This window comes from Pleurodeles waltl, chromosome 11 (genome assembly GCF_031143425.1).
Source record: "Pleurodeles waltl isolate 20211129_DDA chromosome 11, aPleWal1.hap1.20221129, whole genome shotgun sequence".
Classification (NCBI taxonomy): domain Eukaryota; kingdom Metazoa; phylum Chordata; class Amphibia; order Caudata; family Salamandridae; genus Pleurodeles; species Pleurodeles waltl.
The window spans coordinates 35,991,514-36,007,112 of record NC_090450.1 but is presented as its reverse complement, the minus strand read 5'-3'; the positions used below and the strand labels follow the sequence as shown (position 1 = coordinate 36,007,112).

The following is a 15,599-nucleotide window of genomic DNA, read 5'->3' as shown; positions in this document are numbered from 1 at the left end:
CCCTCTCCCGCCACCAGTATGAATATCTTTACATTCAAGCAAACATTCCTGAGATCTCATATCAATGACCCTTCACTGGAGAGCAGGATCTTAACTCTCCCTCTCAGGCCCTTAGACGCACCTCTCTATTCATTCTGCAGGATCCTATGGCCCCCAGTCAATGATGTCTTGCTTCATTATGTTCTGTCAACTTTATTTGCAGAGTGGTTCGATCCTAGTGTTGAATTGTAAACTTCTGTTTTGTGTTCTCGTGCAGTCTGGCCGTGTCAGTGAAAATGAACATTCTGCTCTTCGCCCCAGGCCTCCTCTTCCTTTTACTCACTCGCTTTGGGCTCGTGCGGACCATCCCAAAACTCTCTATCTGTGCAGTCCTACAGGTAAGTGAGACTTGTCAGTAGCTTGTATTGGAAATAGAGCTGGCCCTGTAGGTCTGAAGTGGAGCACGCTGTTTGGTAGTAGTTGTAACAGAATAGGAGCACAGGCCATGACTGAGGTGCATTTACAGAGCTGTGTCTAATTACTTGCGTGACATGCACTGCTGCAGTTCAGGATGTCAATCCAATTCCTGTGCATCCCAGTAGTGAATTTGCAGTGCATTGTTAGGAACCTAGGTATGTCACTGCAGAAATGCCTATAGGGCTGCTGTACATCTTCCTAGCCATATGTCTTCCCATCCCAGTAAGGTATTAGCAGTGGATGTTGCAACTCAGACTTCTGGTTCAGTGAAAGATTACAAGGTTGCTGCACGTCAGAAAAGATATGCCCTGACAGAGCAGTATATTGGTTAAGAAACTGTACATGTCCTTCCCAGTACTGGAGTAGCGTAGATATTGCCTGTCAGGGCTGAGATACATTGATGGAGCTATGCGATGGTCCAGGATCTGGAGTGGTAAGGGTGCTGCATGCCTGGACCGAGGTGCTTTGGTCAGCTGTTGTGGTTCTAGGTAGTGAATTAACAGGGGATGCTGTAGTTCAGAAGAATACCCAGGTATTTCGGTAAGAGTCTATGCTGGCAAAGCAGGGGATAGCGCAGCGTAGCATGTTGGAGGTGTAACCGTTGGCTTGTTCCTTGATACCACAAGGCACTGCCCTTGGTACCTTTCTTATTAAGTATCATGGTGGTAGCCTAACTAGAGCTTTGAGTCTTGTTTACTTTTGGTAATATCTGCACTTCACCCTCCCCCAGCCTGTGGCTGTTAAGGGGCGAAGAGCAGGGAAGAGGAACAACCATGTGGTGTCATTGAGAGTCAAAGGGTGTATAATGTCACTTCCGCTCTCCCTGGTATTTTGATTAATCTGTGGCACGTGAAGTCTCACTGGTGAGTTCTGGGACTGATTCATCTTCTGATTCTTTGCTTTGCAGAAAAGTTGCCCCCTTGCATAGCCCTGGTTGATTTGTGCTCTATGCCTCCACAGGTGGTGCTTGGTCTGCCCTTCCTCCTGGAGAATCCTTCGGGTTACCTGGTTAGGTCTTTCGACCTGGGTCGACAGTTCCTCTTTGAGTGGACTGTAAACTGGCGCTTCCTTCCAGAGGACCTCTTCCTGGACCGCCGCTTCCACCTGGTACTGCTCACCATGCACCTGGCTGTGTTGCTGCTGTTTGCGCTCTACAGATGGAACAGGTGTGTTCACCTGGGCACTTGTGGGGATCCCAGCATATCTGGTTTGTGTTTGATTTGGGAACAATGGCTGTTGGCGGAGTTTTGATTCGAGCATAGTCTGATGTATACTAAAGTAATAAAATAAATGAATAGTTTTAAACTTAAACAGGCCTACTTTCACATCCTCTGGAAATGTCTGGCTGGAAAGATATTGGTCAGTTCAGATGAAGTAAATTGGGGGGCTGGGATAAGGTGGAAAAATGGCAAGATACAGTAATCCTTGTAGGGAAGCAGCCTGAAGAACGACGCGGGAACAACGAGGGTCATTTTCCACGAAAGCGGAACAACGACCCTGTTTTCCTCTGCCTTAACCACGCGTGTCCAGAACGACGAACATGCGTGGTTAAGGCAGAAGAAAACAGACTCCAGATTGGAGAGGAAGCGGTCAGGTAAGTGGGGCTGGGGTAGGGTTGGCGGGTAGTTTTAGGGGTTGGGTGGGGGTATTTTAGTTTTTAGGGGCGGGTTGGGAGAGTCGGGGTAATTTTAAGTTTTAGGGGCAGGGTGGGGGGTCGTGCTAGTGTTGGGGCGGGTGGGGGGTTGGGGTAGTTTTGTTTTTAGGGGTGGGAGGGGTAAGTGTTGGCAGACATTGACAATAAATCTAGAGAACAAGGATGTAATAAACTGCCACCACATCCATTCACCTTGAGGAACAGGTCTTCCTGAACCTGTTCTTTGGTCAACATCAGGTGTTGTGTGTGCTGTGTTGCAGCCTTCAATGGGCTAATTTAAAGATGGCATACAGAGGTGTAACTGGCAGTGTTTAAGAAAAAATCCAGAAGAATTTAGAAGGTTCATGGTACCGAACCGAAAAATGAAAACAAATAGGCACAGGTTCAAACAAGACACTTCTAAATTTAGAAGCAAGGGCCCTCACACATCCAATGGATGTCATGCTTCATCATAGGGCCAGCTCCTCGTCACACTGGTGCTGCAATGTCTGACGGGCCTGCCAGGGGCACTCTGCCGGAGTTCTTAATCAGAAGTGTGTGCCGTGAAAGAGGTGGGAATAGATTTAAACCTTGCCTCAAAAAAGAGCGGGAGGAACAAGAAGGGTTAAAATTGGCTCGAGTCTCCGATCAATGAGTTTTAATTAGTGTGGAGGCCCATGGTCAATATTAAAAATAAGGAATTAAGGGCCAGATGTAGCAAAGGTTTTTACCCATTCTGTGTCTATGGGGAAAAAGTGTGCGTACATATGGCCGCAAGTTCCACCACTCACCAAACATAAACAAGTTAATAAGGGCAATGTCCCAGTTAGCTAATCTTTGCGGTCAACACGTTTCGTGCCCTAGGTGTCCCTACAGATCATGTGGCGCTTCATCAGGACCAAAAAGAAACTACTCCTAAGCTACAAAATATACCCTAGTCAGGTTTGAGGAAAAGATACTACTTACATAAAACACTATAATACTTATAGCCTAAATAGGTGAACCTCTGAGGGAAACAATACAAAAGATATTGTTGAGCAAAACATAATATAAAAATAATTTATAACCACCAAATAGTGTAGTGACTGTATGTAGTGTATGTAGTGTATGATGTGCTGCCGTGAAACAAGCGTGAAATTATTCAAGGTGAAAAGGCTGCTTACCCTCCCATACTAGAGATCGGGTTCCTTGTGAACGAGTGCCATAAGGAAAGAGACAGACGCTTTCTATGCTGGATCTAATTCCTACAGCTGACCTTTGTTTTTTTTTTTCTTTTCAGGTCTGGCGAGGGCATCCTCTCCATCCTGAAGGACCCAGTATCGAGAAAGACTCAACCACAGCCCTTGACGGCTAACAGTATCCTTTTATAGCAGTGTAATAGGCGTTGGCTCATTCTACAAGGTGATACAGGGCTGAAATCATTGGGAGAGATAAGAAAACCCTGCTGAGGGGTGAGGGACAGATGAAGGAACATGCTGTGGTAGAGAGGTCAATCCAGTGACGTTACCCAGGCAGGGCGTCATCAATGACAGCCTTGGAAACAACACTGGGGAAGGAGAAGAACTGCTCTAAACAGTGGTGGAAAAAAAGATCAGTTCTATTAAATTACTTGTGAGGGCTTTCATAGAGCACAGCCACAGAAGGGCCACTGAAAAGGAAGAGGAATGTGGTAAGAAAAGGATGATCCAAACTGCACCAAGCAGACGCTACCCGAGACGAGGGCTAGATGCACTAACTGGAGTCCTCCTTTATATTGTCGTATTGCATGTCCTCACACACCTTCATTTGTTGGGCATGTCATCTACTGTGATCAGAGTGATGGCTCGCGAGAGATAGACTATCCCTTGACGGGATTTTCTACCATCTGTGAGATACCTTCAGAGAGAGTCGTATTTAATATTCGTCACCTGTGGAGAAGACCTCAGTAGAAGGGTTGGTACTTGACGGACATGTCGCGATACGGAGCAGTAAAGGGAGGGACCTTGTTTTGTTCCTCTGCAGATTTGGCAGTCGGGTGATTGGTTTGCACAGTAAGATTTTTCCTGTTTTACGTTTAATGATCATTACTCGTGGTCGAGCCGTGTTCTTCCTTGACTCTCTTACAGGAATCATATTTGTTCTCTTCACCTCGAACTTCATTGGAGTTTGCTTCAGTCGCTCCTTGCACTACCAGTTCTACGTCTGGTACTTCCATACTCTTCCCTACCTTCTCTGGTGCTCCCCGGTGAAGGAGCTGGCACACCTCCTCAAGTACGTGACCTCTGAGGGAAGCGGGGAAGCAGAAGAGGGTGGAAGGGCTCTTTGGAAGGAACTTAACTTCTCTTCTTTTTGGGAAGATTTTGTCCTGGTGGGCAGCGGTCATTGTAGGTGGAGAATAATTGCTCCCCTAGTGCAGGGTTCTGCAAAGTCGGCCCTGAAGAGCCGGGTCCGTGCCAGGTTTTTAGCATATCCACATTTCGAAAAAAGATGTTCCAGAAATCTACATTTTCTTAAATGTGGATAATGTAAAAATCTGACATGGACCCGGCTCTCCAGGACCGGCTTTGCAGAACCCTGTGGAATGGAATGGGCTGTAAGGATAGAAGCCACAGTCTCCAGGAGACGGACACTCTTGGGAGGGTGTAGTGGAACTGTGCCAGGAGAAAACATGATGCTGGGCTCTCTCTTCCTCCAACAAGACCTTCAGAAAATGTTTTTCGTAAATATCTCCTTTTATAATTGAATGCAGTTGGATACGTCTTTAGAATGAGTGTAGTGTGAGGGTGGGTACACTAAGACCAAGCCTTTCTTATGTTGTGGTTCTGCATCCCTACCTACCCTTTGGCACATCCCTGTGTCCCAGCCTTTCTGAAGCTATGGATACTGTTGTGCAATCTCCTGAGTGTGCACCGGGTTACACCCTCTAGTGATGGCCTTTCTAATGGTGATGGCACAGTTCCCTACCATTGCTAAAGGCACAGATGCTGCTATAGACATCCTAAAGGTACTCAAAGTATGTATTGGGCTCTGTGCGGGTGCTGGCACCCTGGCATACCATTCCCAGGGTGAACGCACTATCTTAGCTTTCCTGAAGTTGGGGATCCTGTGTCGTTGCACTGTTGGAGTGCTGGCCTTGTATTGCAGCCTGCTTACGAGTGCTGATACTGCCTCACATGCATGCGTAGTGTTCTGACAAAACCGCCTAGCCATCCTAAAGGTTCTGCCACAGTGGCTGCCTTACAGGCTGTTGTTCTTATCTTGTGTCCTAAGCTTCCTGAATGTTATAAACTTAAGTCCTAGGCTTCCTGTAGGAATTGGTCCTATATCCTAGAACTTGTAGGGTACTAATGCTGCGTGCTCGGGGCTCTGAAGTTGCAGGCTTGTGTCCTTGGCGGCTGATGTGCCTTAGGCTATATGGACCCCATGCGTTAGCCCATAGCTGAATGTGCATTCTGGGCGTTATGAGGCACATGACCCTATGTTTTCCTCTTCATGAGGAGGCTGACTGTCTGTGGCTACCTAGGGGTACTGAACCTGTGTCCTAGAATTATTACAATGCTGTCCATCTGCTCCCTCCTTTGTGAGGGAGTTAAACATGTATCCTAGGCCTACTGGGGTGCTGATCCTATGCCTGAGGGTTTCCTGCGGTGGTTGAGCCTATGACTGAGATTTCCTGAGGCTACTGATCCCTTATCCTACTTGTGCTGTGGTCTGTCCTCTCTGAGGATGCTGAGCATGTAAGCTGTGCTTCATGAGGGGACTGACCATGATTCTGAGGTTTCATGAGGGGACTGACCATCATTCTGAGGCTTCATGAGGGGGGCTGAACCTGTATTTAAAACTTCTAAGGTTAATGATGCTGCATCCTAGGGTCTCTGGGTTGGTGCTGATGTGTGTCCTTTGCTGCTGTCTCTGTATCATAGCCTTTTTGAGGAAGCTGAACATTTATCCAAGACTTATTAGGCCACTGACCCTATGGTTTTCTGTGCATGGTGATACCGTATCTTCGGCTTTCCAGGAGAGCGACACCTCTGCCTTTTGTCTTTCTGTGTGTGCTGACACTGTCTCCTAACCCTTCTGAGGAGTTTGACCATTTATGCTAAGCCTGGAGGGACCTAACCCTGTTTCTAGCCTCTCTGAGGGTGCTGACCCTATCTGTGCTCTTTCCACAGGGTGCTGATCCTAGGCCTGATCGAGCTCTGCTGGAACACCTTCCCGTCCACGGGCTCCAGCTCCGCCGCCCTGCACGTATGCCACGCCATCATCCTCCTGCAGCTCTGGTATGGCAGCCCTTCAGTGCCGGAACCAGACGTCTCCCCTTCGGACCAGAGAACCCCAGAGGGTCAAAAGAAAACCAAATGAGGCTCATCCTCGTACATCGATCGTGCTCCTCCTCCATGACCAGAGAGCTTCAAGCCGGAGCTGGCGGGCGAGCAGGGGGCATGGCACAGACCTCTGGAATGGCAAATCTACCCTCCAGGAGTTTTAAAGGGACATTCTCCTACCTAAGGGCTACCTGACAATTCCTTTGGGAGTGGAAGTGGTACTAAAGCACAACTGGGAAGGATGCAGTTAGATTCCTAAAAGTGAAAACCTCCCCACTGTTTTCTCTTTTTTTACAAACCCCTTTGCGATTGATACAGACTGTGTATGCTCACATGTGAACTCTCCCTTCTTGTGTAAAGATGGACCTTGTAGGAAGAGTTTACCTCCATCGTTGGAGCCCAGCAGACTTTTGGGTTGCCTAGACAAAGGAAAAGCTCATCTCCTGCCATCATGTTCCTTCCTTGTGCTGTTCTCTCTCTCAGCCTGTGATGTTGTAAGGGATTCAGGTATTGTTTCCAGGGACTCTCTTCAAGACTGTCGATCATGGAAGATTGATATTAAATTGAAATGGAAAGTGTGACAACATGCCATTGTTGCTTGTGCAAGTATTCTGCCCTATCTCGCTAGCATCTCTACATATCTCAACTTCTACTACTGATGCAGGATAGGCTAGGAAGAACAAAGTTTAACCAGTTTGGGATGTGAGGCTGCAAAAGGGAAATATGTTCCTGTGTCATAACAGTTCTTGTTGCACCTTCCATTAGGAGTTGATCCTCGGACTAATATCTTCAATTTTTTTGATTTCAGATACCAGAATTCATACTTCCTTCACCTCGTTTTCCTCGCACACCTAAAAGTCCTTCCCCTTTAGTCATGGATCTGAAGAAGTTTTTGTCACTTGAACCCATTGGTCCTTCCCAGCACTAGTTGATTGGGGGGTCCCACTATACTAAAATTATGTTTTCCTAAGGATGTTCTTGGCTTGTTACATTGTAACTTGCGAGATAAACTGCAGAGTAATGCTCCGGGAATGTACTGTAACAACACATAACAATAATGTGCCCAAAGGTCTGCTCGGACATTTGCAAGTTGTTTTTCTTCAAAGAAATCTTCGAATGACAAGGTGTAGTGAATCCTCCTCCTCTAGTGTGTATTGCACAATCTCCTCAGCTCCTTTTGTTAGATTGTTTTTTCCACCCTCGGGTTCTGGTGTAGATCTTGGAGCTCATTGACTGAAGCTAGATTCCTGCCCCATTCTTTTGAACCATTGACAACAAAGACAGTCACATACACTGACTGGTGCTACCTCAATTTTCCATCTGCCCGTCTGGGCCCGGCCTTTGACACATTATTCTGTTCTAGACAACGAGCCCAACGATGACACACTTCATACATTTGACGACGATGAGAGATAGGGCAGAAGCTAAAGTGCATCTTCTCCAAGTGTCACTCAAAGCACTCCAGGCAGGACCAGCAGAGGGTGTGAAATCTGTCCCTAGAACACGACAAAGGGTCTTGTGAGGCCATCCTGCTCCGAGAAGATGCTTCAGCAACGAAGAGAACACTGTTGGGCCCACTCCGCCATGCAGAGGCGTAGAGAAGATATGGCCAACATTTTTGGGGAACAATCGACGGAGCTAGAACAAGAAATTGAAAACAACAAGGCACAAACGGTGCCAATAAACATCCCCATACTACTGGCTAGCAGTGGTGACAGCTTTGAGTCTGAATCTAATCCATCCACGCAAGGGCTTGTGAGTATGTCGGCGAAAGTCTCTCGTACCCCGACACACACTGCTAATGTGGCTTCCAGAACCCAATTGTCCTCGGGCCATGGTGTTCTCTGAACACAAGCAGAGGAGCACACCCACGCCACTCTGCATGCAAAAAACTTGACAAAAGTCAAGAAGTTAAAAGCCTTAAAAGTCTCCTCGGTGCGGAAAAGACAGAGCTCAACACCTTCGAAACAACGCAAGTTGCAGCCGCCATCATATTCAAAGCAATTTTCGGCAGCGAAACACCCAGAGATGCCATCAGTGCTGAAACTAGTCATCAGAGCTGACATAAGGGTCGAAGATCGTGTCGATGTTTATAAATACCTTCAACGTCAAAACACACAAAAACAGGGTCCAGCCTAACCAGGGCCTCTTCAATCAATTTTTTAAAAACTTCAGGATATACTGGACAAGGGAGAAAAAAACCATGTTTATTCACACAGACACTGGGAGAGTAGGTGCAAAATGGCCTCCAACTACATCTTGCTCACTTCCTAAATGGAAGAAAACTTTTGAAGTGGTTATGAGACCAGAGCCCCTTGGGCCCCCATAAAGAAGAGAAAGGGACAGAGGCACTACCCCTATACCTTTCCCTCCTTCTTCTACTCTTCCACCTACACTGCCAATACAACCACTGGCCTCATCAGTGCATCCATAATCCCCAGGACATCTGTCCTCAGAGCAGCCACACACATCACCTGCACAGTCATCAACAGGTGACATTGATACTGGGGAGGAGGTATCATATGATGCACCATATTTTCCAGACCCCAAAGGGGAGCCAGACAATACACAGGACCCATGGGATCTTCATGACGCAGATCCGGTAGATGATACCAATCCAGACCTATATCCATCAAAGTCCTCTCCACCTGATGATGCCACATCTCTCCACGATGTTATCAGTAGGGCACCACGCTGTCACAAGGTAGCATGAGGAGACCATTTTAGTAGAGGCACTAACCAGGTCACACAAGGCCGCACAATCCCTTCCTATGTTAAAAGGCATGCTGAAAACCACAGAGGAAACCTTTAAGCAGCTGTTTAGGGTCCAGGGTTATAACCCCTAGAGGGGGTAAAAAATATAAACTATGTCCATCAGACCCAGCATACAACAGGTAATTTCCCAAAACAGCAGGGTTCCTATCAGGCACATTACTCAAGAGGTACATACTATAGATCACACTATAAGAATAATAGTGGAAGGGGTCGTTGTTCCACTTCAAAAGCAACAACACCTTCAAAACCGCCTCCTAAGCCTAACCCCTCAACACTGAACACCAATATGGGGACGCCCACAAAAGTCTCACCAACAAAGGACAAAAATCACCACAGATCAGTGGGTTCTATCTGTCCTCAAGGATGTTTTTTTTTTTTTTTCTAGAATTCACAAGCACTCATCCCCCTCCCCACGATACATAGAGGACACAAAATGTCACTAGAACATCTTACACTCCTACAAGATGAGGTCCAATCTCTCCTTCAAACAGAGGCTATAGAAATAGTCCCAAAAAACACCATGGACTTGGGCTGTACTCACTGTACTTCCTCATTCACAAAGACAGGACTTTAAGGCCCATTCTAGACCTCAGACTACTCAAGAGTTACAACGCCTCAGAACTCTTTCACATCGTCTCCCTGAAAGAAGTGGTACTATTACTACAGCAGAGAGATTTCATGAAAGCATTCAACGTCATAGACGCCTATTTCTATATTCCCGTACATCCAGCTCATTGTTGTCATTTACATTTCCAAATCAATGGACAGCACTAACAGTTCAAGGTGCTATAGTTTGGAGTAACTACAGTTCCAAGAGTATTCACCAGATGCCTCGCAGTGATATCTAAATGATTGGCTCATCAAAAGGCCAAACAAACAACGGTGCCCGCACGACACCCAACAGGTAATCAACCTTCTGCACAAATTAGAGTTTATACTTAATGTCCTAAAGTCTCACCTCCAACCCATACAGGTACAACCTTTTCTGTGCGCAACATAAACTCAATCACAGCCAAAGCTTCCCCTAGTCCAGAAAGAGTACAAAAGTTCAAACTAGAGTTACCTCCGTTTCGACCACAAACTCGGGTCATTGTAAAGATAGTCATGAGTTTTCTAGTAATGATGAGATCATGTACAACCATAGTACCAAATGCTCGACTACATATGCGCCCCCTTCAGCGTACTTTTCAGTCTCAGTGGTCTCAGTCGGAGGGGCATCTACGAGATCTACTGTTGGTAGGGCGAGTGACCCATCGCTCTATGCAGAAGTGTAACAGCAACAGTCTGTTGCAGGGTTGGCCCATCAAAGCCCCAATTACGCAGATCACCATCACCACAGATACATCACTTCAGGGTCGGGGAGTGCATTTGCAGAACCTCACAATGCACGGTCTGTGGTCAACACCTCAAACCCCTTCACATGACTGATGTGAAGGGGTTTCTGAGGTGTTGACCACAGACGTGCATTGTGAGGTTTTAGCAATTTGCCTAGTGCTGAAAGGTTTTTGCAGTCACCTTCGCAACAAGGTAGTCCTGATACGTACAAACAATATGACTGCAGTGCATTATGTTCAAAAACAGGATGGGGCACATTCGTTGCAGCTCTCCTTCCTAGAGGAGTGCGTCTGACTCTGGGCAGTAGATCACAAAACCCACCTCCTCGCAGAATGCCTACCAGGGGTGGCCAATGCCTTCGCAGATATGCTCAGCAGAACACACCAACAAGTGCATAAGTGGGGAATCCATATACCACTCCTACCTAAAATGGTGAGGAACCCTGGAGATAGACCTGTTTGCAACACAGCACAATGCAAAATGGCAAAACTTCATCTCCAGGTTTCCTCATCCCCAATCCAATGCGGTATGAAAGAATTGGTCCGGGATATTTGCTTACGCTTTCCCCTTCTCCCACTAATTCCATCTGTGATGCAAATGCTAACATAGACATCGGTCACACTAATCCTAATATCCCAAACAGGGGCAAGTCAAGCATCGTCCACATCCCTTCTACAACTATCGGTAATGCCACATGTGAGGTTACCCCTTTGGCCACATTTTCTTACTCAAGACCAATGGCACCCAAATCTCAAACAGCTTAATCTAGCGATCTGGCTCCTGAGACCCTAGAATTTGGACACCTTCATCTACCAAATGACTGTATGTATATTCTCAAACAAGCATGCAGACCAACTACATGAGCATGCTATGCTGCAAAATGGAAAAGATTTGTACATTACTGTCTAAATAAACAAATCCAACCTCTTTCACCAACAGTGCAAGACCTGATTGGCTATCTCTTTCATCTACAGCAAGGAGGACTTGCTTGTACTTCATTAAGGTTACACTTGGCAGTCTTGACCGCTAACATGCAAAATGGACAACATATGTCACTTTTTAATGTTCCAGTAATTAAAACCTTTATGGAAGGACTTAAGAGTCATCCTACCTTTCAACCCTCCTGCACCAGCCTAGAACCTTAACAGTGCTCCCACTAGACCCACGGGTCCACCTTTTGGGCGACTTCATTCCTGTGAACTACAATTCCTCCCACGGAAAGTGACTTTCATCGTGGCTTTCACTTCTCTAAGAAGTATAAGTGAAATCCAGGTACTTGAATTAGAAGAACCTTTCTTTCAAAAATTTCCAACAAAATTGGTACTTTGTACTAACACAAAATTCCTATCAAAGGTAGAGTCAGCTTTTTACACAACCAAACTATAGAGCTACCCATTTTCTTCCCTAAACCAGATTAGTAGCAGAAAGAGTCCTACATAGACTAGATGTTAATAGGGCATTAATGTTCTACATATAAAGAAGACTTTTAGAAAAAACAACAAATCTTTGTTGCTTTTGTAAAGCCACAGCAAGGTACTCCCATATCCAAGGTGGGGATAGCAGATGAATAGTTGGATGCATTCAGGCATGCTGTCCCTCCTAGCTCTCTCTCCACACACAAAACATGAGCCTCAATGGCCTTTTTAGGAAACATCCCATTAGTGGATATCTGTAAAGCAGCTACATGGAAATAGCCACATACCTTCACAAAACATTATTTTGTTGTCTTAGCTAATCCACAAGTAGAGTGAGTCAAGCTGTGTATTAAGGACACTTTTTCAAACATCTACATCAACCAATGACTGACCACTGCTTAGAAGAGCACTGCTTTATATTCAGTGCTCATATGTATCTACGGCAAACACATGCTACAAATGGAATATGTTCCCTGTAAGCATCCATTCATAGCGTGTAGTTCCGTAGATTCACATGCACCCACCGGCCTCCTCCTCGGTAGCTGTTGGTTGACATATGTTTTCTTATCGATCTAACATTATTTACTATGCTAATATGCACTTGTATGTTTCTTTTCTGTCTCTATACTGCACCTATCTTGAAGCTCACCTGATGAGCCAAAAGCAATCTAACAAAGGAGCTGTGGAACATGTGCAATACATACTAGAGGATCAGTCACTACACCTCATGACTCTTAGACTTCTAAGAAGAAAAGCAACTTGCAAACGTCCAAGCCCAACACTAGAAGGCAGGATACGCTAGGCATATGAATTTAAGGCACTGCACGGTACGAATAGATGCTTACCGGGTAAGTGATATATGCCTACATAGCAGTAGATTGGGAAAGATGTAGAAATTAACCATCAAAAATATATTTTACAATAAATGTCCACTATAAGGTAGAGGTACATCAAGAATATTCACACAGTGTTCACAAGATGTTGTGGAGGTGGGACAAAGTTAGTTACGCTAGGTGATGCACATAGGTTCTCTGTGTTGATGCTGCCTGGATAGTAGTGCCTAGAACTTTGGAGAGGAGAATAAAGTCTGATATATTCTGACGACCCTCTTAAAAGTCATCGCCTCTCCATTGTTCCTCTAAGTCATTTAAAGCTGCGGAACGTTCTTGATTGCGTAAACTGGTAGCACCAAGAGGACTCATCTCTGAGACCCGGATATCAAGGGTCTTCTCATCGATGTGTCCCTAGAAAGGCGGCCTCCTCCTCAAACATTGTGCTTAATTCAATAATAGATCGTTCTTCAACAAGGACCTCAATAACATTCCTGACCATGAGGGTCTTGGTGCGCGCTTTGATTTTGTGTGCCCTAACAACGCAGTGTTTAAGCTTCTAACTACAACCAAATTGATATGTGGGGTGCCTTAAACATGACCCTTCCGTCTGAGGGCACCAAGGCCAATAGCCTCGCAAGTGAGGCCACACGGAGCGTGCTGCTAATGACTTTTCCTTTGTTGGACACGGTCAACAAGAAATTGAAGATGATGTCGAAAAGGCCCTTTTAGCCATCTGAAGTGTCACATACTTTACAGCAGGTAAATCTATAGGACACTAGGTGTGTGAAAGTAGACCGATTGGTGACTTGAGGAACGTCTGTCCATAGGAGAACCACCTGGAACCTAAACACAAGGAAATTATTTTTCTCATGAGTTGCCACATAATGTGCATCATTTTTCTCCAGCCTTAATGCTCCTTCCTCCTCTGCCACCGCCACCTCCATTTCTTTTTCCTACACCATAGGCACCTGGGCAAAGATACCCAATGACATAAAACTGGGGTGAGACTGGTGGCGAGGTCACCTCTTCGCCCATTCTTGTAGCGAGCACCTTTTGGTATTCTGAAAACTGAAGTCATTCCAGCACGGTTGAGCTTTGGATCTCGTTGTCCAGGACTAAAAGAAAAACCTTCGGTCTAGAATACTATCTCTGTGTCTACACGAATGACTGTTCAAACCCCGGAGGCTAGCAGCACCCCCTAAACAAGAGGATTATCTTTCTGGTGGTGTGTGGGACTCCGGAGTGGAAAATCGGGGAGAAGAATCTCTGAGATGAGTTTGTGGTACTCATGGAGGTGTCCAAAGCTGTGCCACCAAAATAATCTTTTCTAGGTGAGATAGAAGACTTGAATTCTCTGATTTACTGATTTCAAAAGATGAACAACTGTTTCAATTGATGCTTCTGGACTGGTTACAGAAAGAGTGTGAAGCATTTGAGAGTCAGAACCAGACATAATTCTCCCTGGCTGCCTTTGGGAATAAAATAAATAAAAGCAATCCCAGATCTGTTTCAGCCTTGTTGGGTATCCTCAGTAAAGTGCAGCTTCAGTCCTATGGCACAGTGAATATGCCGCCTACATCTGAGATTGCTCAGCACACATAGGGCATGTTGCTTAGAAAAACACATAAGTGATGAAGTCATGCTTGAATTAATCTAAGCCAATGGGGATTACCAGGTCTTGGTTTGCTTGTTTTCCTGTTTGGAGCTCACTTGGCTTTCATTCTGGCTGGACCGTTTCTATTGGAGCAGGACTGAGACTGATTTGCATATCACTAGTATCTGTCAGGAGTGGCAAAGTGGATAAACTATCACTAGACTAGAATGTGACCTGAGTAATAGTAGCTGAGATAATTCAAATATTCCATCCATATGTAATTCATCACCTAGGTCAATAGGGGGTACATAAACTTGCACTATATGGAAACACATATTGTAGTGACAGGGAAGGCTTTCGTGCAGCCTGTAAAACTGGATAGTGCAGTCTGAATACTGTGAGCACCTTGACCTTGAACCTAACCAGATCATTCCTCAGGAGGGATCAAACTGTCACACACATGTCAATCACATTTGAGATCAGAGGAGCCAGGGGAAGGAGGATGCAACTAGAACCTTCTCCAGAGTGATCAGTGTAAAAAGAAAACCTCACAAATAGATGGTCTCCTGCATGATGTGAAGTTGACATGTTCTGTGTTGGTAGGGATGCCCTCCAGGACATAAGGAACTCCGACAGCTAGGCATGCCTTTTAACCAGTGTTGCCTGATGCCTCTGGGACTCCTAGTAATTAAAGTTGACCCAATGACCAGAGACCTATTTGGGTTTCATCCTCCGGTTGTAGCAAAAGCGGCTAATCTACATTATTATTTATTTATTTATTTAGTGTTTCAGCTATCAGCCTTACAATAGTTAAAAACAACAATGCTTAGGTTGGGGCAAAAGCGAGCAGCTGAGACGTACTCTTGTACACACAAAATACGCATAATAAATAGAAATGCTAAAACTTTATGAAAATAAATAAAATTCATATTTACAAAAAGTTTAGGAAAATGCTAGTGCGCCCAAACGAGGACAAACTGTCTTCTCTCTCATATGCCGGGCAGGGAGTGGTTAAAGGGACAAGGACAAATATTCCCATTCATACTTTCCAGTGTAGCCTGGCCGATGCGAGTTGTTCCGAAGAGTTGTGCCAGAGTTGCTCTTCTGTCGTACTAGCACATGTGGCCCTGAGGTGCCACTTCACAAGGCTGCAATAGGAGCGCCAGACCAAGTGTGGTGAGTGTTGCCGCTGGTTGGCTCAACTTTTGAAAAGAATAAGTGCAAGGGCTTAAAGTTTTGCTCACAAGTCCATGG

At 45.5% G+C, this 15,599-nt stretch overlaps 1 protein-coding gene across 2 annotated transcripts in view; it reads left to right on the top strand.

Moving 5' to 3' along the window:
• The window catches only part of ALG3 (ALG3 alpha-1,3- mannosyltransferase), a 30,598-nt gene extending 23,619 nt beyond the window's left edge, over positions 1-6,979 (top strand). The window contains exons 5-9 of one of the 2 annotated variants that reach the window (XM_069212958.1): positions 257-377; positions 1,417-1,622; positions 3,369-3,445; positions 4,195-4,339; positions 6,241-6,979. In XM_069212958.1, the coding sequence (XP_069069059.1) occupies positions 257-377; positions 1,417-1,622; positions 3,369-3,445; positions 4,195-4,339; positions 6,241-6,430 (739 nt within the window). In that variant the 3' untranslated portion in view covers positions 6,431-6,979. The remainder of the gene's footprint in view (positions 1-256; positions 378-1,416; positions 1,623-3,368; positions 3,446-4,194; positions 4,340-6,240) is intronic. The other variant, XM_069212959.1, reaches the window with a different exon arrangement.
• Positions 6,980-15,599: the final 8,620 nt, after the last annotated feature.